The sequence below is a fragment of the Notothenia rossii genome, assembly GCF_949606895.1.
Source record: "Notothenia rossii genome assembly, chromosome: 8".
Taxonomy (NCBI): Eukaryota; Metazoa; Chordata; class Actinopteri; order Perciformes; family Nototheniidae; genus Notothenia; species Notothenia rossii.
The window spans coordinates 7,545,776-7,568,777 of record NC_136906.1 but is presented as its reverse complement, the minus strand read 5'-3'; the positions used below and the strand labels follow the sequence as shown (position 1 = coordinate 7,568,777).

General features: G+C 40.7%; 1 protein-coding gene across 2 annotated transcripts; it reads right to left on the bottom strand.

Moving 5' to 3' along the window:
- Positions 1-861: 861 nt before the first annotated feature.
- pdgfbb (platelet-derived growth factor beta polypeptide b) lies at positions 862-15,227 on the bottom strand. 2 transcript variants are annotated; one of them, XM_079644441.1, is made up of 8 exons: positions 14,490-15,227; positions 7,661-7,757; positions 6,593-6,649; positions 5,228-5,421; positions 4,650-4,832; positions 3,204-3,990; positions 2,849-3,006; positions 862-2,742 (listed from the first exon to the last, which is right to left on the bottom strand). In XM_079644441.1, exons 1-7 carry the CDS (start codon positions 14,553-14,555, stop codon positions 2,867-2,869), a joined length of 1,524 nt encoding a protein of 507 aa, XP_079500567.1. In that variant the 5' UTR covers positions 14,556-15,227; the 3' UTR covers positions 862-2,742; positions 2,849-2,866. The 2 variants fall into 2 exon arrangements, with proteins under 2 accessions (XP_079500567.1, XP_079500568.1); XM_079644442.1 differs by lacking the exon at positions 14,490-15,227 and having other exon boundaries at positions 7,665-7,718.
- Between the last annotated feature and the right edge of the window lie 7,775 nt (positions 15,228-23,002).

The window sequence follows — 23,002 nt, the reverse complement described above, 5'->3', positions numbered from 1 at the left end:
TTGCATAATAGGTGACCTTTAAAACACCCTTTGTTCTGCTCTGATTTGGATGGTAGTATCTCAGCTATGAGTAAAGTGAAATTTGGCACAGATATCCAAGATGTTTGGAGAATAAATCCTAATGACGTTGGTGACCCCCTGACTTTACCTCAAAACTATTGGATGATTTTCCATGAAATTAAACTAAATGTATTCATCTGGATCACTTTTGTAATCCCTTTACTTCCTCCTGCTAAATCACCAGGTTTACATTTGAATTTGTCTGCATAACTAATGAAACTCCCATTAGACTCAGCTATTTTGTGTTCAGTGGCCGACTTATCGTTAGCATAAGAGGCAAAATTAAGATGCTAAACATGATAAAAATAACACCTGCTTAGCGTCAGCTTGTTAGCATGCCGACGTTAGCATTTAGTACAAGGCCCTGCTGTTTTTCTAAGTAGAATCTAGCATAGCAGACTTTGAGGGAAAACTCACTAAGGATTGCGCTGCTTTTGCGGCTATTAAGAACACAGAAAGTAAGTACTTTTAAAAGCATCTGCATATTATAGATTGGCCCATAACTGAGCTGCTAAGAAAATAGCATCTTGGTTCTCTTGTGCTACATGACGAGTTGCAATTGAACAATAAAATAAGCTGTGTTTGAGGTGCAATAATCCTTAACAATGTACTGTATTTTGTGAATCAGACCTTTAGACAAGTGATGAAGTTATTCATAGGGTTTTCAGCCAAATGTGAATTGACATGTTAGTAAGGTTGGAATCAGTTTTGCTTCATTGTTATCTTGTTCGTTTCTTGTTGCACGTGTCCTTTCTGAAGCTAAGGTAAACTGGAAAAAAGGAATAAAAACACAAAACAAAGTAGATTCAAGCACATTAGCTTCTTATATCCATATAAAATAGCATTAGGTGGCAAAGTTATCACAAACATTCCGTTTTTTTCATCATATCTTATAATAAAACAAAATCAGTAACAGTTTTAAGTTGGCATGAAGAATGTACAAGCCATGTTTTTCAATAACTTAAGATGTTTGGCATCTCCAGAGAGTTTCTACTGGTTGTTACTAATGGAATTAGAAAGGAGACACAAATAATATCTACATTGGCAATGTTTGTTTTTTTGCTTTCCAAATAAGGGACTTTTCATTTACTTGTGTTGAAATGTCAAAAATGATGTGATTTAGATTATTCAAGCAAATACAGGGCGGGCGCTTGAAGGGAAATGTTTCGTAGGAAGGTGTTTCTTTACCCTTTTGAGAGTTTTAAAGGAATGTGATTGTTTCATTGGGAGAGTCACAAGTGTTTATCGAAGGGGTTCCCAAAGTGGGGGTCGCGACCCCCCGGGGGGTCACGAGACCCCGAGTGGGGGTCGCGAGATGATTACAAAATAAAAATGGAAAATTAAAAAAAAAAAAATGTATAAAAAAAAATGGATTAATTTTCTTTATAATTTTTTTTTTTTAATTATTATTAATAATAACGTTTGCATAGACATGTTCAGGGGCGGACTAGCCATCTGTATAATTTCCCCGCAACGAGCGCAGTGTTTCTCAAACTTTTTCATACAAAGGACCACTTAACCAATAAAAAACACTCATGGACCCCCCCCTCCCCCCCGTCGACAGGGGGTCGCCAGTCTCTGGCACTGTTATTTTGGGGGTCGCGGGCTGAAAAGTTTGGGAACCCCTGGAATAGAGGAACAAATACGTTTCGAGACGCACTAAAGCATACAAAACAAACACTGAAATAGAAGTTAAACCCTGCATGATCCTGTTAGAACCACCTAGTCATCACAAAGCATAGTAACATATCTCATCTTGTCTTGCAGTATTTAAAGTATAAAAAAAAGTTAATCCACAGTAATGGCAGAGATAAATAAATAAGAAACATAGCACAGCGTCAGGTCACAGGCGTAACGCTATCACCTCGTGTTCAGATAGCACCTTTTTCACCTGGGATGAGATTTTAAAAATGCAACATTTGATGTTCTTGTCCTCTAATCGCTTCAGTGTAATTCCAGTGTGTTAAACATAATTAAATATGGTTAGACGAGAGAGACCATCGCTGTTTTACGGAGCTAAAAAATGATATCATGCTTCTGACGGTACATTTACACAGCTCTCTGTTCCCAGGATCTATCAAAAAGGAAATACTGCTCATTTTAGTCACTCGTTTTTACGATCTATTGATGATTGTCTCGATTATCTTCTTCAATGACACAAAAGTCCATTTATATGTCCATTCTTCCACCAAATGCACATTGTTGTCCGTCCTGATTGTGTTATCAAAAAGAAGTCTTTCAGCAACACACTTTGTCATTTGAACCCCGTAGCGACTCTGTCAACATGTAAGTGCAGCTTCTCTCGGTTGATATCAAAACACGGTTTTCAGAAGAGTTTCGAGATTGCACTTTTTGTCCTCAGCTCTACAGCGAAGCAGTTTCAGTCCCCCACTTGTTCTCAGTCTTCGGGTGCCGTGTGTTACTTCCTACCAGCGACTGTCACCGTAGAGGCTAGCCGCCAAGTCTTTAGCCGTCTCCGCCTTTCTTTCTTTATATTCCTTTTTCTTCTCACCCTCGTCTGACTCCACACACGTGTCGTTACAGGTTCACCAGACAGTCATTAGTAGTGTTACGGAGGACCAGGACGAGCAGGTTACTGACAAGTGAATAAATACGTATATGAAGGAAGTCACTGCGCTTCACCTCTGTATCCACGAAATACACCAAGTTCACCTTGTGTCCCTAGAGAAGAAACATCAGTAAACATACTTTTAACAGGTAATAGAAAACATTTTGGATCATCATTACAAACGTTTCCCTTTTTCATTTGAATGTTCGGTGAACTCACCTGGCTTTTTTCTTAGCTCTACATTAGCATAGCTCTCATAGCTTTCTTGCTGATTCTTTTACGATTCTTCCTCATCCTTTTCCGTGGACGGGCGGGCGGTCTGGGGCCCGTTGGAGCCGATGGAGACCTTGTGGTAGTCTTAGATGTTGTTGTTGTTACTGTGAAAATGGCATTAGCATAGCATTTTTAAAACACAACAAATATACGTTTTTCTCTTTTATTGGGAACGTTCTCGTAATAAAAACCTACAGTAGTTACCGAAACAACAGAGAAAACATTTAGTTATCTTTAAGTACTTCATTTGACTCTATACGTTGGTTTTTATGACCCCCCAGTATTCAATAACGTCTCTCACCTGGTGTCTGTGTTGTTGTATGCAGGTGATGATGATGTTTGCCATGCAGGTGATGCTGCAGATCCTTTTCTTTCTGCCTCTCCTCCTCTTCCCGTTTCGCCTGCTGCTGCCTCAGAATCTCCTTCTCTTGGTCCAGCCTCTTGTGGAGAAGCAGCAGCTCCTTCCTCTCCTGCTGCAGTCTCTCCTCCTCAATCTGTAATATCTGCACCTCCTCAGGAGTGTCATTGTCTCTCCGTCTCGCCAGTTGTCGAGGATCTGGATTCGGCTCTTTGGTCGGTCTGAAACGGGCCCAAACTCTCTCGTTAGGCGCCTCAGTGGGATTGAATTTGGCTTCTGGGTTGCGAGTAACGTCGTGAGAGGACCCACCCGTCTGGCTCTTGGACAGAGGGTCGTCTCGCCGTAATGGATTCCTGTTTTCCAGATTCCCTTCTGTACTGTTTCGCAGCAACCCCTCCCCACCTTCTGCCAACTCGTTCTTCTCCTCAACGCCAACATTATCCATTGTCTTGTTGCTATCTGAGACCCCAGCGTTCTTCCTCTCCATGTTCTCCGTCTGGTCTTTGGTCCCATGCAGCCTGGTGGAGTTATGTGTCCAGTGTGGAGCGAAAAGCAGAGCCTCTCCAGAGCGAGGTGCCTCCTCCCCAGCCAGGCTGTACCCCTCCCCAGGCTCGGTGAAGGTGTCTCCCCTGGGGCTCCAGTGCTGCTCCAGCAGGTCCTCCAGGTGGGCCCTCTGGGTCTGCTTCAGCTCATCCCACTGATGGAGGTCCTCCTTGGAGTGCACCTTGACCTTGGACGATGAAAGGAAACACAATTAAATTCAAATGTTCCAGTTTAGTCCATTGATGCCCAACCAAAATCCTATACTATCTCATCTAGATGCATTAAAATGACTGATCACAAAAAAGGGTGTTAATGAATAGATAGATAGATAGATAGATAGATAGATAGATAGATAGATAGATAGATAGGTAGGTAGGTAGGTAGGTAGGTAGGTAGGTAGGTAGGTAGGTAGGTAGATAGATAGATAGATAGATAGATAGATAGATAGATAGATAGATAGATAGATAGATAGGTAGGTAGGTAGGTAGGTAGGTAGATAGATAGATAGATAGATAGATAGATAGATAGATAGATAGATAGATAGACAGATAGATAGATAGATAGATAGGTAGGTAGGTAGATAGATAGATAGATAGATAGATAGATAGATAGATAGATAGATAGATAGATAGATAGATAGATAGATAGATATACATATATACATTCTTTGTCCAGATTACTTATAAAAGTGCTTAGAGTTGCAGTTGTGTATTGAAGTTTGTTGGATACTCTGAGCAGAAGAAGGCTCTTTTCTTGTGGCCACACCCTTTTTACTTTGTGTACAACTACAGCCTAATATTCAGTCATGATTTAAAGCAGTACATCCAGTACACAAATGCAATATACCTGTCCGTGTCCTTGGCTGAGTGTCTGGTTTTGGTGCTGGTGGTTGTGTTGTCTGCGAGAGGATTTTTTCTTTGGCGGAGGGTGACGTGGAGCCTGCTGACATCGGCACTCTACGTGATCCACCACCGACACCACGGCTTTAGCGTAAGTTGGCCTTTTGTTAACATACTCAATCTTCATGACCTAGAGAGGAAGATAATCAAAGTCAAAATTCAACTTTATTGTCAATCTTTCAGTTTGCGTGTACAGACAGAGAGATCGAAATACCCACTCACAATCCCAAAAACAAAGATATATAAAAATATGTATGCAAATATGTATATACCTATACAGTATATACACAATCAACAGACACATTTATACATATGCACACATTAAGACCTAAATAAAAGCACAACAATCAATATATACAAAATAACAGTCACTTCAATATCTTTGAGACTGTCCATAGCAGCGTAAAAACAAAAAGTGTCGGGTGCCTGATTTGAGTAATAAGATGGCAGTCAGAGGGGATAACGGTCTTTCCACCATATCATTTTTTAAATGTTTGGATATTTGTGTCCTGTGTGGTTGTGTACCTGCAGGCGTCTGGTGTGCGTTGCCACGGGGACGCAGTGCATGCTCTTGGTGTTGCAGCAGCCGGAGCAGCGCTGCACCTCCACGCATGGCGGCCATAACAGGAAGTTGGCGTTACTGCGGTCCAACATCGCCCGGGTGACCTCCACTACTTCCGTCCGAACTTTACACAGAGCCTGCTGCGCCGGCTGGGCGTCTAAGGGAAGAGAGATGAGCGAGTGTGAGCGTGGAAGGAATATGAAACAATTGGTTGGCAGCACAGGAACAAACTCATTATGCATTTGTTTTAGGCATCTCTCCATCGTCGCTTCCAGTCATCCCGCTTCTCCATACATCTGGCCAGTTCTTTGGTACTTTGTGCTCCTGCGTCATTCTTGAGTACATCATGGCATGTTGGATCTCATGTAGTTGTTTTCTGTCTTTCTGTTGTAATTTTGTTGTTTTTTGTCGTCACCTTGCATACATTTTTTGTATCTTAGTGGTACTTTTGTGTATTTTTTCAGTCGGCTTTTTGTGGTCACTTTGCATCTCTATAGTAATTTCCCTTAAATGTATGAAGATGATGTGGCTCTAAGTCTAAGTGGTCGCTTTCGACTCTTTGTGTTGACTTTGCATCTCTTTAATTCCCATTCCTTCCATTTTTGACACATGTATATAGTGAGATAAGTAGCTCTCACCATTGAAGCCCAATTGGTTTGATACAAAGTGACTTCTGACTCATGAAGCTCAACTGTCCTGCATTAGCACCGCGGCATCCACTAAAGCCGGTTTGTAGCTGATGCAAAGCAGAAACAAGCAGCAGTGGGATTATAATATGAAACTCATGCATTCCAAATGAGTAGACGTGCTACAGCTTCCTCTTATCAGACATGAGGACATTTCCCTGCAACTGTTTGACGTACACAGATAATATATGAAACATATTCTACATGATGATTGATGAAGGGTATTAGTAACTCCTCATGCAGGAGGGAAGCCAACAAAGGCACGTAGACTGGTGTTCAGTTATTCAGACATCTGTTTTATCAAAAAGGTTAATGGGGAGGATTTGACCGTGTCACTAAAGCCATACTTGTCACATCAATCAACTCCCAGGAAGGGCAGTCCTTTACTAATGAGGATGGAGTACTTTACTTCTCATGATGGAAATCAGGAATCCTCCACATCAGCACTACAACCTTCTAATAAACTATTTATGGGTTTGAATGCACACATATTTAACCTTAAGACCATGAGGTTGTGTTTGTCAAGATCCAAAGAACTGATAGCAGTGAGGATCTTTGTCATAACTGACAATAACTTCACATATTTAGTGCAACAAAAAGGCCTTTTAAATGTTATAAGGAAGGGGGAGGGGCTTATCTTACCAAGGCTCCTTGGTAGTCTGTGGCCTCCGTTCGCTGCAAAAGTCCCGTCCTCCTCATCTGAGAGAAGACAATAAACAAAAACAGCCTATGATTTGTATAAACACAGCAAGTGATTTATGAATGGTGTTTATGGCATGCGGTGCATATTGTGTTCTGAGGCCTTATAGCGCCCCCTGGATGTACGGAGGCAAAACAGGAGCTGAAGAACTGGCATGTGGTGGGGAGAGGGGGAAACAAAGAGGTGTGTGTGGGGGGGGGGGGGGGGGGGGGGGTTAACGTCACATGTGAGGGTGCTTAAGAGCATGTAAAAAGGAGAAATACAGACATGGATATAGCTTAAGTATGTATTGCATGGGTGTATTTCCGTGTGTGTTTGTGTGTTTCTAAGACCATATGTTGTGTTCTCCCTGCTCCTTGTGTCTCCACTTGTTTGTCAGAGTTGGTTTTATTACTGGTGATGTTTACTAGTCACAATTAGGGTATAAGTATCAACTTGTTGCCATGTTTATTTGTAGGTTATCATTGCTTTACCGTGCACATTTTATGTTTTATTGAGTGAACACTTGATTACAAGTTTCTGCAATTAGAATATAATCTCAGAATAGTAATGCCTGCATTTATGATAAAATCACAAATCAGCATATTGTGTTAGTTGTTGCATCACTGGCCTTCATGTATTACCTTGTGTATTCATCAGCTTTATTTAAAGAGACTCTTGGTCCATTTTTCAAAGACATACAAAACTCACATATAAATTAAAAAAGGAAGTCATGCCAATGTTTCCACAGAGGTGACTGGTATCGTTCAGCACTGAGACACGGATTTGAAAGCCGCATAATGACAGAGTTATGAGAAACATTCAATCGACAGATGAATTTGTACATTTGAGAGCATGGAACGACACGTGTTGACTCATGCATTACAAAACATTTCACTTGCAACTGTATTGACACTGCTGTTTTTATTTGATTTCAAAGCACTTTTGAAAGGATCGTCACTAGATCAAAGGTTAAACACCATTCTCATACACCTATGTTTTATGAAATATCAGAAGTTGCTGGTCTTTACCTACGGAGTCAGAGAGCAGCAGCAGCTGGAGGTCCTCTATGGAGGCGATGGGGCTGTTTCTAACCAGCTCCACCAGGGCTGCAGGCAGAGGATCCCCCTGAAACACACCAGAAAGAAATCAAACATATTACTCTGGAACATGAGTCTGGGATGTAGAGACACAACCAATGAGTTTTTCAGCCGTGCATGAGACAATAAGAACATCTATTTGAGTATTTCCCACCCGGAATTCATCCTGCATCAAACATCACAGAGTTCTCCAAACAATTCCTCTGAGGAAAGGGAAGAGCACCGCAGCACGTCTGCAACGGTGTTTCAGTGTGTGTGTGTGTGTGTGTGTGTGTGTGTGTGTGTGTGTGTGTGTGTGTGTGTGTGTGTGTGTGTGTGTGTGTGTGTGTGTGTGTGTGTGTGTGTGTGTGTGTGTGTGTGTGTGTGTGTGTGTGTGTGTGTGTGTGTGTGTGTGTGTGTGTGTGTGTGTATGTATGTGTGTGTGGGGGGTGTAGGCTTGACTTGAGGAACTAGAGGTGATGAAAATGAAAACAAAATTGCATTTGTTCTATAAGGAACCCAAACCCCGCTGTGAAAATCGACAGGTCTTTTGATAAAAAACATAACAACTATTAGTGTTAGTTTATTTAAACAGTGGGATCTTTACAGACATATTTTTAGGACAAAACTTCCCAAAAGTCTCGTAAACTGGCATCAACCACAGAATGTATTCCAGGCTTCTCACAAAAAACGTGTTTAAAAAAACTTGTGTAAAATGCTTTTATTTATTTTTATTTACTTTACTATTATTAATTACTTTTTTATAATTGTCCTATTTTTTTAACTTAATTTTATTTCATATTCTGTTGTACCATTGTGTTATTTGTCATTTGAATGGAAAAGTCAGGATATGTCTTGATTTGTAAAAGAAAATGAAAATAAACAGTTAACATTCTTTTTTTATATGGAGTTTTTATAGCATGGAAGCTATAAACAATATGAGGCTGTGTCACAACAGGAAACTTAATAGTAGGAACATTTATTTCAAGTTGTCTTTGTTGTAAATAACACCAGGATAAGATAACACTTAGTGCTTAAACAACAAAATGAGTCCAATACCACCACACCAAGCAACAGCAGCTCTACATGGTGACTCTGTGGAGTGGGTGTGGGTTTAACCCCCCCAGTCATTAATGGGCAGGAGGGGGGTATTAACCAAAGCGGACACACAATGGTCACTAAGAGCAGGGTGAATGACTATTGGCGTTGTGTCTTCTCATCTGCTAACATTTAGGGGTCAAAGGAGCCAGGAAGGAGTCAGGAAGTGGGGGAAGGAGTGATATGGAGAAGAGGAGATGGAGAAGGGAGGTGTATCTGAAGAAGAAAAGTGGGATAATAGATGAATAAAAGACGGGTTAAAATGGACAAGGATCAGGCATGGGTCGAGAAACTTCCTCACGTTGCTTTAAATGCTGTGGACGTGCTTCATTTGCTGTCGCATGGTGACAAGGGACCAATGAAGATGGACTCAGAGCAGCCAATGTGGACAGACTATAGGACCAACAGATACAATATGAACTCATATCTGATCTCTAATCTTTCCCTGCTTGATTCTGTGTAATAGCATTTGTATTTCTTTGTGTTTAAAGCCTCTTTCATACTCATCATTGGGTATGATAAGTTAGATTAAACTGGCCTTCTCCCACTATAAGAAAGTTTGGATTTAAAAGGAACCACTTTCTCGCTTCCTTAAAATTGTAGGATTCAACTTCTCTAAGGAGACACTCTGCCTAGTTCTTCTTTATTACTTGCATCAGGAATTCAAGCTTTTATGTTTAAGGCTACCTCGGACTGGAATAATTGACCTTCTAAAATGTTATCTTAGTCACCCTCTGGTATGTTAAGCTAATTTCATCTCCTATTTTAGGAAAAATGTGCATGTTTAAAATTACATTAACGAACATCTGTCTTCGGCTACCACTACTGGCTTTAAATTGTATTTCAAAAAGTTAAAAAAGAAGATGTCATCAGATTAGTGGTATAGAAAATAGAGATAACTAGCATGATTTTAATCTTATAACAACATTGTCTTTTGGTTTTTCTGTATGTTTAAGTAGTCAAATGTGTGGTGTGTTTGTCCGTTGATACTTTAATGTTTCTTTAATAGTTTATTTTCTGTGTAGGACTCTGTCAAGAACAAGATTACCCATCTCAAGGGGCTTATTCTAAATACAAAAAAGTGCCTTAAAATGTCTTAGGATAAAAATACATCAGCAATTTAGAACCATACAACGTAAAGGACTACACATCGTAAATTAAATGTAAAAGGTCTGGTCCGGTAAAGTGTGTAGGACTGTAGAGTATAATGAATCCCTACGGGAAGCAGGCTTTAGCCAAAGGAAGCAGCCATCCATGCATGGACATGTATTCTCATCCTGCCTCTACTGTACGCCGCTGACTTTCCCCCATTGTTAACGGGCTTTCCAGAGCGTTGAAAATACACGGGGAAATGCCTGCTGTATTACGCTCACATGTCTGAGCTGTCCGTCCCCTCAGGAGTCATCACCGTGATTTCTTCCCCTCGCCAAACGGAGCAAAAGCCGTCCGCTCGGCTAATTGTGTCTGATGTTAATTATAGGATGTGTGCCTTTGTCCACGGTGGTGCCTGCTGCCATGACGATTTGTTTCTAAGCAGGAAATACTAAATAAACACTTTGGGTTCTGATAAACAAAACAGATGTAAACACATTCAAAACAGAATGCGAGAAAGCTCAATGTTTAAATAATAATATCAAGATAGTAAAATAGTAGGATGTCATAGGACCTGTACTTAGGTAAACAAGAGCGTAAACGAATGATAGGGTTTATCGAGGCATCAAATCAGGGCTGGAACTAATGATTGTTGTCAATTTTGATTATTTTCTAGATTGATCTGGTCATCGTATGGTCTAATAAAATGCAAGAAAATTGTGAAAAATCTTTTTTTGTCAGTCCAAAACTTAAAGATATTCACTTAAATAGAATTTAAGACAGAAAAAAGTGGGGAAATCTCTATATTTGAGAGGCTGAACACAGCCCCACCATTTTTGCATTAAAAAGTACATGAATCGATAATATGTGATTATTTTTTGTTTTGCTTTTAACCAATATTGCACTCAATGTGGGTATTGGGCTTGTCCATGTTATGATTTTGCTAAACTTCGATAAATTGTGGAGTCCTTCTGTCAATCAGTTAAAAAACACAGAAAACTTCTTATAACGTGTGTAACAAAACCAAACTGCCCCCTTCATTGTCGTACAATATCGCTCTTCTTTTAAAATCATGACAAATCCTGTTGTCTCGTAAACTTTGTGTCATTTCACATCGTCCAAAAGATCCCATTTTTGGACGTAATCCAGCCCTTATCACCCAAAGCAAGCCCCCGTCCCCTGGAGGTGTGTTGGACGTTTTGAGGACTGCCAGGTCCCAGCTGCAGAGGGCAGGAGGAGCGTCTAATGGCTCATAATTAGGGGGTCGAGTTTGCTGCAGCACTCGTGTGGAGTTTCACGTGTGCTCGTTGAAACCGCGCCTACACGTGCGCAAAACTGGAATGTCTGAATAAATGTGACTGTAATTAATTCCTTTGTCATGATTTACGCTCTGGAAAGGCGCCTAATGCAATTAAGGATAATGATGAGTTTGTGCTGTAAATTAAATGTGTGGATTCCTCTTTGGTGGTCCACGTTTAAAATCTATACGTGTACATACAGTTGAATGTTCTTATGATGATGTTCTTTTTATAGGGTTTGTGATTGAAGCTTGCAAAGTGACTCCAGTAGGACTTGGGGAACTCCTGGTGTTGTACCTCAAAGGCTAACTTTCTCCCTTCAAAACGCCTGGCCTGTCAAATGTGAGCTTTCTTTTTACATGTGGTGCCTAGAGAGGCTATAAAATGCAAAGACAAGCTGATGACAGGGATCTCAAGTCATCCATCATAGCCGTGTTCCACCAGAAATCCACCTTTATGTTAAGCATTCATGGCTACGGTAAATGCATACACTTAATAGTATATGGGGTAAATGAAAGGGGGGATACGCGCACGTTAAGACGGCACACTGCAAAAAACTGTTTATATTTTTCCATTAATTAAAAGCTTCTATTGGCAGAAGACCTGGATGCACATTTCCCAATACCATGCCACTCCAGCTGTCTGAATGAAAACTCATAAAGGGTTGTGCCCTCTTTCCGACTTGTTTAAAGGTCTACTTCCTCTGACTGACTTGTTAACTGTGTGTTTTGACCCCATTTCGTTTCACAAGTGGCTGACACTGGTGGTTCATTGTGAAGATTGACTTCCTGGGTCGGAAACAGAGAAAAATACAAAAAATAATCTGATCAAATGTGCATCTGGACCTACTTCTATAGCCTTCGTTTAGGCAAAAGAGGAGAACATGTTTGAAATGTCATTTATCTTGAAGACTCACTTGACCTAGACGAGACCCTGAGTTAAGATTTGTCTTCCTGTTTGACCTCAGGAGACGGTCAGACTCCACCCATCGATCATGCGTGCGTATTTCACCGAAGCATGTTCATTACTCTGACAGATGTGCGCAGAAGTGGTTCACTGGAGGTGGAAGCTTAAGTAAACAGGGCATCATCAATGTCTTCATTCATGGTAACATCCCTGTCACAAAACACTTAAAAAATACTGACACTTAAATGGGGACAACACTATTGCATTTTCAGGTAAGATTGTCGTTGCGTTCTGCACTTAAATATCAATAATTGAAGTGTTTTAGACCCTCAACATCTGGCAACACAGGTGATTTACATTGTGTTGATGCATGACAAATATTTCACACCATAACCAGATCATTTGTCATCTTGCCTCCAAGACATATTTCCCCCTGAGTGTCAAAATCAATCTCTCTCACAACTGTGGAATCTCATGGTCGTCCACAGTGACTAACATGTGGTCTCTGCAGCATCACGTCACAGTAAGACGCTGCTCACTTCAAAGGTCCTCAATTATACTGTTTTTCATCAATATGTTATAAGTCTCAGATATATAAAAGACATGTTTGTCTGAAACACCAAACAGATCATTGCAGCATTACCCATAATCCCCTCTGTTTCAGCCCTGTTTCCAAAGTGCTGATTCTCTGTCCGTTACTTTAGATGAAAATAAGGAGCCCCTCCCCACGCCCCTCTGAGAGAGATTTGGTTAAAAATAACACAATGGTGCTCTAGGGGGGGGTTCAGGTGAAAAGGTGTGGGGGGGTTACCTTGGTTGCTGATTGGCTAATGGTTACAGAAGCCAAAACATCGTTATGACATCATAAAGTGGCCAAAATCTGATCAGCTCATTTTCAGACAGGTTTTTATAGAAATGGATCAGGACAAAAAGAGAGAGAATCTTTGTTCCTGAAACTTTGAGAATCTCTTTTCACAGAGGGGGGGGGTCACATGTTTATGTATCAAAGACATGAAAAAGTGGATTTTGCATAATAGGTGACCTTTAAGAACTCACTCAACATCTGTAGCAGCATCCACTTTACCCCGTGGAGCATCCAGCTGCTAAAGAGCCTCTCATGGCAGCCAGCCTCTGTTTCCTGGATCATCACTCCCTCCTCCCCATGTGTGTGTGTGTGTGTGTGTGTGTGTGTGTGTGTGTGTGTGTGTGTGTGTGTGTGTGTGTGTGTGTGTGTGTGTGTGTGTGTGTGTGTGTGTGTGTGTGTGTGTGTGTGTGTGTGTGTGTGTGTGTGTGTGTGTGTGTGTGTGTGTGTGTGTGTGTGTGTGTGTGTGTGTGTGTGTGTGTGTGTGTGTGTGTGCCCCTGGGCATCCATTCATTCATTATACCAGTTAATGGGAGGAATAACAGTTATTTTCTCCAGGGAGGTTCCCAACCAACGCACAAGCAATAAGGAAAAGACAGGTTTTATTCTAAGACTGGTGCACTACATCTAAAAAATAAAGAAAAATCTACTTGATTTGAAAATATTGTTCGTTGTAGTCTTGATGATGTTACTCATAATTTAGCTCAATAAGAAAAATAGAATAGAATAGAATAGAAGTAATACAAGGGAAAACCCTTCATTTAAAATCATTTGTACGAATTGTGTGAACAAGTAGCATACTGTAAGTAGCCAAGTCTAAGTTTCTTTTAGCTAGCATACTTTAAAGCTACTATTTCCTGTCGTAGCTTGTGCTGCATTTTCATTGTTTGAATCTAACAAACATTTACTCAAGTAATTGTAGTTCATTACTGTTGCTTTATACTTCTACTACTACGCTACAAAGAGAAATGGTATCTTGACTAAATTCATTTTACAGCTAACGTTAGTAACTTTACAAATGAAGATTTCTGCACTAAAAAAGTTATACTATTATTATGTTTTGTTATCAAATAAGCTTGGTCGATTAATCAACTAGCCGATTTTTTTTTTTAGAATGTTCTGCATTTAGTACGTTTATTGAGTACATTTAGCTGATTACACTTACTTTTACTCAAGTAAACTTTAAAATGCATGACTTTGACCTGTAACAGAGTATTTTAACAATGTGGTATTAGCACTTTAACTTAAAAAAAAGTATAGAAATACTTCCCTCTCTGCTCAATTCTCAATAAAATATGTTTTGCTTTGATCTTTATATGTTATGATAAAAAACACTACTATCTATTGCTAGCTTTTAAGGGTCGTTTCATTTATTTGAGTTTTAATTGTTATTGTATTCTATGTTGCACCTACGGGGCCAGCACAAAGGATATCTCCTTATGCCTTAACAATGACAATAAAGTTATCGAAATGTTGAAAATCTTGAATCATCTCTAAAACATAGACAGTTTTGACGCAAACTCACCTCGGCTGCGCCAAACCGCAGACACGTCGCCAGCAGCGCGAGCAGCAGCTGTACCCACGAGCTCATCTTGCTGCCCAGCCTCGAGCCACTTTGACGGACCGGGCATTTATGGAAGCGCGAGGGACCCCTCAGCACTGCGCGCGGAGGGACAGCGGCTCGCCCTGCGGAACCGCGTGCGCGTAAACGGTCCGTCCGCACCACTGTTGTCTCTTCAGAAGAAAATATCCGAAGAAGAAGATGAGAGAAGACGAAGAAGCTCCAAAGTACTGATGAATAATAACTTTCCAAGTTGTAGTCAAAGTGTCCTTCAGTCTTTTTCTTTTAGTCCACCTTGCACACAAGATCGCAACTAATGTACTCAAACATTTCCAAGTCACACACTTCGCCTAGAAAGCAGTCTTTGAGAAAGTATCAATTAATCCAAGGATGCCCAGTTTAAAAAAAAATACAATATATCCAACTGACGTCTTTCTTTCCAAAAGTGAGGGTCTTTTTTTAACCGTGATGTGTCCAAAAGTGCAGATCAGAATTGCCAGCACGGTAGTTTGTGGTGCTCTTCTTCCAAGAAGGTCTTATCAATAAGAAACGCAGTGTGTGTCTCGGAGCGCCTCAGCCTGCTGGAGCCGCCTGATTACGCAGCGCTGTGGTGGAGCTGAGGGGAAGAGCAGCTCTCCAAGAGTCTCTCTCGCCCCCTGTCTGAAGAATGATCCTCTGCACACAAAGCAGCGACATCAGTCCACAACGAGCTCTTCACACACACAGCCGCCACTCTGGGCTCTATTTCCTCTGTCGTGAATTATTTATGCAGATATTCCTGAGGCTGGGCCAATCAGTGGGTTTGTCTGATCTGAAGTCTGTGTCAGCCACATGATCTGGTTTTGAATGATAGTATTATTAACTCTGAGGGTTTAAATATATCAACATAGTGTTAATGCAGTGGTTGTAAAGTAATGCGGGGTACAGGTAGCCTACTTGATTGTTTCAACTACAAGAACTATATTCATTTCATAGTCCTTAGTCTTGTATTACTTCCAGGTTAAGATTTTATATATACATGATTTCTTCAATGCAACAATGCTTAGATTGCTGCAATTTGACACACTACAACTAAAATGCTACTTACCCATAAATGCACCTGTATTAAGGATCTAATAATATAGCACTCAAAGTTATCTTTCTGCATGCCAGCTACTGTACTTAACAACCACATTCACATGTAATTGTTTGATTTTGAATACAGCACTTTAACATGTAATGGAATACACCGATGGTTGGTTCACTACGGCGTTATAAACCCGATATAAACAAAAGCTGCAGTGGTTTTATGCTTAAATAAACCAAATTGCTGCCAAAATAACATCATAATGAGACAGATTTGTAAATAGTATCATGGTTCAGCATCGATTAAGGCTCTGTCAACATTTTAGTATATCAGCAGTCAAAATAACATCCTCTTGTTTATGAGTTAGTTTAAAGTGTACATATGGACAAATTCTGGTTTAATGGGAAAGTCATTAACAATAACAACAACCCTGTGACGATTGTTAACTTCAAACAACTATCTCTAATAATGATACCAATAATTACATTTTTAAAACTTGTCATGTTCAACATCCAAAGGTTTTAATGCACATAAGCTACATTGTAGAAATGACAATTAAATTCTTATGAACCGAACTCCTCCAACAATGCAACATAGTTATATAATAAAATACAAATAAAAAATAATGCAAGAAGTCTATATATACGTAAATAGAATATGATATACGTTGCCCTATTTCTCAGTTCAAATTAAAAAATGCATGATCAACTTGCATCCAGGGATTGTACGTTAAACAAAAGATGCCTTAAGCAACACGAATGAACAACCAATGACCCTTAAATTATCGCATTGCATAACAGACCTTTACGCAGCGACTATTGCTGGAGAGGTCACGGGGATAGTTGCCATGCCAACTGACTCCTCTTGTTACCTCAGCATCACGGCTAGCCGGGCTATCAGGAAGCAAAAGGTGTTTCTAAATATCACAGGAGTTATTCTCAGAGTCCTGACCTTTTGCCGTCAGTTTAGGGAACATTTATAAACAATGCCTGACGGGCCCCAAAAATAGTATATCAGCACGGCGACCTCGAGGACTCATGATGATACGTGACGGGGAGAAAAGAGCAAGAAAGCTTTTTTCATGGGAAAAAAAACACATTTGAAAGTGCAAGAAAGAACAACACTGCTCAAAGAATCCTTACATTGTTTCTGTCTGAAGCGTTTAAACACAGATCCTCACAGCTTTTCTCAAACACCGCTGTACTGCAGCATTGAACAATGTCCCGACAGTTAGTAAAGTCTAGTTTCTTCCAGTTCAATCATGGCCCGGTGAATAATAGGATGCCATTGTTTTTCTAACAAGAGTCAATGGAGGAAACAGCATGAGCTACGGAGCTATATTTACACTCTGTTTCATATTCGCACGTTTGGCCAAGGCCACAGGCAGCGCGGGATAACAATTGTGACTTGGGATACCAATGCAACAAAGCACAAAGGAAACAGTGGTTAAGTGAACTGGTACCACTTTACAATAAGACTACGAATAGTTTGTAACTCATTTATTCATTTCATTTCATTTTGATTTGTCCCGCTCATGGTACACAAAACCAAATGTACAATAATTGCCACAAAACATGACTCTACCAAAACACCATTGAGCGAAAAGGAGCAGGGAGAAGAATACAATCTTATGTGACCTGCCCCTTTCTAAAAAAAACTAAATAAATACAAATAGATGGTCTGCCCTTCATAATAATAAAAATGTTTTTCACAGCCAAACATAACAGTATCTTAGGATACTAAGAGAAACACACAAAAAAAATACTTATTTCCCACTTGACAGCTAATGGAAAGAAACAAAACAACACCAAAACATCACATGTACAAGGAAAGAAGAAGAAAGTGGAAAGCGACGCATGATGATAATAATAACAATAACAACAATAACAATGGCAAAATTAATTAGGTTGTGAACACTTTATAAACCATTAATAAGCTTTTATAAGACATGAGATAAACAGGGCAACTGTGACCGGTCGCTTGCTAAATAGTGAGCCCACATTTATCTGAACTGCTAAGCCTTATATTGGCTACTTCGTCTTCTTCATCAGCCAGCATCCTTGGTATCTGTTGTTCACTGAGTTGATTCTCGCTAAGTAGCCACTATAAGGCTTAGTCATCTTGCCAAATAGTGAGCCTGTGTTGACCTATAAAAACTATGTTAGAACTGGTTTATAAATGGTTCTTAATGGTTAATAAAGTGTTTACAACTTCATTAATAACCTAATTATGAATCCTTTATAAGGGTAGTCTCATTGTAAAGTGGTACCAGTTAACTTATTGTGTATTAAGATGTATAAATTAGCTGGTGTTGCCAAAGATAATTTCACGTTTTTGAAGTCAAAATAGTTTGAAAACTTGAATTTCTCTTACTAATGGACTTTTTTATACTCAGGGTGGTCTAGGCATAAGCTAGACTTGCATCACTAATAATAGGGCTGAATTCAAACAGATAGTATGGTTGTATTAGAGTGGGTTTGTTTGAGGTACTTATGTTGTATATATAGTCAGTGTATTACTTACACTAGGCGGCTGTAGGCTCACACCCAGTTTGTAGAAACAGACGGGAGTTGGGACATGAAATATTATAGTGCTTTGGAAGAGGCCTCAACCAAATGTATGTTAGTCAAATGGAAAAAAGTTCAAATAAAAAGATCAATTTCAGTTCAAGTTTTCGCCATCTTTTGAATATGTGTACAGCTTTACCTTGCTGTCGGACAGCGTTTTCCAACAGGCAACTGAAAACACATCTATGCTCTCTTCAAGGCCACCAGATCCCATTCACAAAAACTTAAATGTTACCCCGAAGAACACAAGAGTTGCTTCTGTCTCGGTAGATTGTTAGTTGACCCGTGGTCCTCTTACGTGAATCTGAGGGAAACAAAGTCACACGCAACATAAACGTGCACTTAAGGCGCATTTCCACTGCAGCGGGTAGCCCCGTTTAAGCGTCCTTAATCGTCCTCAAGCGGCCAGGCCGGTTTTTGGTGGCCTTTCCATATAGCGTAGCACCGGCTAGCGGGTACTTTTTCCCTCTTTTTCCGGCCCCATAAAATCGTGGTTCTATCAGGCCAGGGCCAGGGCTGAACTAGTGACGTCAACACTCTCGACTGCTGATTGGTCAGAGAGAATCGTCACAAGATCGCGCGCGAGATCATCCCTAGCGTCGCATATATATCTAGAAGCAAGCTTGCAGCATTTTTATACACAGCATTTTTGTAAACGGAGGAGCTACAAAAATGGCAACGTCAAAGAACAGCACACCGTGGTCGACCGAGGAGGTGACGACGTTCCTACATCTCATTGGGGATGATCAAATCCAGCGGGAGCTCGACGGAACAACTCCAAATGTGAAAAAAAAAAAAGAAGCAGATCGCCCCGCTACCCCAGGTCCTAAACTGTAATGGAAATGCGCCACGGCCTCAGACGGACAGCGAGGCAGTCCGAGGCCTGAGCGAGGACGCTTAGGGACGCTTAAACGGGGCTACCCCGCTGCAGTGGAAATGTGCCATTATATTGTTTTTTTAAGTAGGCCTGTTGACAAAAACAGTAACTTTATACGGCAGAAGACACGTTGATAATGAACTGCCCTCTCGGTATATCGGTTAGTGACGTCTGTGTTCGTGTGTTACCTTGGTGAATCCGAAATAACCCAAATCACACAGTGACATAAATGTACTAACTTGGTGTGTAGACCAACTTCTGTTCTCTGGAAAGTTGAGCTCAATTTTTTCAGGGTGCTTTAAAAAGAGCATATGGCTTCAGTTCACAGTTGTAAAGGGCTATATGACAGCAAGGTAAAGTGGTGAAAATGTTCAAAATATAGCAGACATTTACCCATATGGATTTTTCAAGTAGGCCTTTTTCCATGCGGTGACAAAATTGGGGTCTGCCTACTAATACTGACTGTTGGTAACACATACGATGGATAAGTACCTCATATAACCCCACTGCACAGAACACCCAAAATCTGAAATCATCTCTTTAACTTTTGATTATTATCTTCCTCTCATTTCCTATCCATGTTGCCAGTTTTACCGCCCTGTACATGTCAAAACATATTTTACATTATGCTCAGATTGTGGCTCCTAAAACATGAGTGAGTTTGGTTTGTAATGAGAAAGGGAAAAGGAGGAGGAGAAGGAAGAGGAGGATGAGGAGGAGGGGGAGCAGGTTCATGACTAGAGGTAGGGATTTTCCCAGCTTGTCCTGCATTGGTTTTACACACAGCTGACTTCTAATCCCAGAAACACTCTCACAATCACACACACACACACACACACACACACACACACACACACACACACACACACACACACACACACACACACACACACACACACACACACACACACACACACACACACACACACACACACACACACACACACACACACACACACACACACACACACACACACACACACACACCTGTGACTGCTACATCTCAGCACAATCCCATAGAGAGAAGTCCATCCATCATTATTTCTATGAGTCGACAAACCGACACGTGCATGCATACATGTATCACTGATATCACTGTGCACACAACTACCTAAAACACAAATGCACAATGAAAGGCTGAATGAAACTGCTAATGAAGAGCATTCAAACACGTCGAAGCGCAGTTGTGTGGAACAGATCACACCCCCCTCAAATATTGGCTCACACACACGCTCACTGTCCAATCTCACCCTGAACGGAGGACAGAGGGCCCTCTATGCGTAACAATTGAGTGAGAAATGACAGCAGTCCTTCAAATATTTAAGAGCCTTTCAGAAGATCCGGAGAAGGTCACCGCACCCTGAACTAATCTCATATCGGACAAAGATGCCATTTCACTGCGTGCGGTTTTTCCATCGTTGTTTGAAACACTCCAGTGGTTAATTTGACGCAGCGATCGCATAGTTGGGTCCTCTCCACCACGGACGTGAAAAACATGAATGTACTGTATTTGTGATGTAGAAAAAGGACCGTGGGTGGGGTGCACATGAGTTGGGCTGCCGTCACAGCCATCAGAGTTTAAGAGGGGAGGCAAGTGACCCTCGATTAGTCGTGCGGATAGACTCTCTCCAGCGCGTGTCTCGGAGATAATAGAGGATCATGTAGACCAAACGGACTAATGGGAAGTCATTAGTCGGCCCCTCGAGTCCAGAGTATGACCGCTCACCTCGGATCTCAGGTTTCCCAAGAGGAATGTGGCCGAATCACATCAAAAGACCAAAACATGGGGTAGATTCAGGTGCAAGGAACCACTGATTTATTATTATTCAGCTTAAGCACAACAGAGACTTAATTCTCAGTCTGTACGGTCAGTTCTAGCAGTGAAACCGTGTTAATGCTGCTTGGATGTTGGACTTTTATAGTGATTGACCCATGATGAGTGTGACTGAGTTGAGCAGCTCAGCAGGGATCTGTCAACAGCATCTAACGAATGGGTCTGAATGAGAGAGACTGAAAGAGAGGAATTGTTGGAATGCACTCTATTGAGACAAAGATGGAGAGAGAGGACGGTTTAGGAAAAACGAGAGAGAGAGAGAGAGAGAGAGAGAGAGAGAGAGAGAGAGAGAGAGAAAGAGAAACCCGTATATATGCAAAATGGCAGAATAGATGGGAAACCAGAAAAAAAAGAAGCAGAACATGTGATTGATAAAAAAGCCCATGTCTGCCTGGTGCCACAGACATAAACAGCATCTTGTTGAAAATGACGTGAACATGAGAAATTAGCAATATTCGATAACTCTGTTTTAGCGTCCAGATTATTCTGATGACCTTCTGTTGTTGAATCTGGATTATTTTTCTGGGTATCAATAATTGGCATCTTACGTTTTTGGTGAGTTTTCAACATTTCAACACAGTATGTAAAGATACTTGTCTTTCCTGGTTTTGGGCCACAACGTTATTTTGAGTGTTGAAGCAACTAAGATGTTAGCATTGCCTTGACTGATACCGACTTCCAAGCATTTTAAAAGTGGTTTGCTTGTTGTCTTTCTGCCAGACCCGACAAAGCACGATATTTATACTTTTTACAAATCTGCATCATTATGTCGTTATTTTGGTAACATTTTTGATCTATTTCAAGCAACAAAACCCCACATTTTCTTTGGGTTCAAACCACTGTAGTTAACCAGATTAATTGCGCAAAGTTACGCAATTGATCTCATGGTTGAATTTGCGTGCATAAAGCAAAACAAAATAATAGTTTTTGCTTGTAATGTGAACACAGCGTGAGAGGAATCAGTCAGTCTCTCTCAGGACGCGAGCCGAAAGCACAGCTCTGATGTTTGTAGCCCTGCTGTTGCAACAGAGGCTAATTTACAGCCTGAAATGAACTCCTTCAGGCTGTGTCCTATGCCAGTTGTACTTTCAGAGCACACAAGGTCACACTTGACCCCACATAACTGTACCAGCCTGTTCTAAGTGGTGCAGTAAACATACATTTGTAATGTGGAAAGGGATACCTAAACTTCTGCAAATCATTCTTTCATATACAAGCATTGGGACTTGTGCTGTTTCAATGTGGAGACAGCACTGCCTTTTAAGTTAGGGCCAAAACGCAGCCAAAATATTAGCATTTGTAGGGACATGTTTTCTGGCTGGATTGATCAAAGAAAATAGCCAAAGTATGTCATGTAAGATAAGTTAAAATAAGATAAGATGGACCTTTATTAATCCCTGTGGGGATATTCAGTAGTTTGACAGCAACAGTGTAAGATTTTAAAAAACAGGACAGCACAGATGAATAAAATGAAGGATCAAATAAAAAAAATGTTTTTATTTAAAATGAACATATATTCATATTTGGTCATGTGTACATATTATTTACATGTGTGTGTGAAAATAGTGTGTGTTTTATGACCAGTAATAGTGTCACAAGTAAGTCAAAATAGAAACGAAAAAGCATACTGTGGGAAAAGAGCCTGATTATATGTGTGTGCATTACACAGTGGAGTGATCTCCACCGTGCATTTGGGGAGAGAGAGCAATAGAAAGTAAATGTATATCTGAGTTATTTCTCCAATGGCAGTTTTATGGGCTCATAATCCCCTCAACTAATTCTTTATTGTGTCTTCAAGCTTTGCCAAAATTGGGTTTATATCAATATTTCTTTTCTAAATTGAGTTTTACTTCTGTTGGATGAGCGTCCTGCTGACGGTGACATTATGGAGACTCTCACAGGACCAGAGAGGATGGACCACACCGCGCTGCAGAGGATAAACACCTCCATGAGGAATGCCTGGTTTTGTTCAGCTGCAGGAGGCTGTATACAGCAGCATTCCTGCCCTCCCTGTCCCACCTCACAGGGGACTTCCCTGCTCTCTACTGTACTCAAACTGCTCTAATGAATACCACGTAGGCCTACTGTACTGTAAATATCTGTGTAATAATACACAGGGTACTACTGAATTAG

Excerpts from the sequence above, each read along its gene's own strand:
- pdgfbb (XM_079644441.1), bottom strand. The coding sequence starts at position 14,555 with ATGAGCTCGTGGGTACAGCTGCTGCTCGCGCTGCTGGCGACGTGTCTG. Across the intron at positions 4,833-5,227 it reads CGCACACCAGACGCCTGCAG|GTCATGAAGATTGAGTATGT; the intron begins GTACACAACCAC and ends CTTCCTCTCTAG. Across the intron at positions 3,991-4,649 it reads TCAGCCAAGGACACGGACAG|GTCAAGGTGCACTCCAAGGA; the intron begins GTATATTGCATT and ends TCATCGTCCAAG.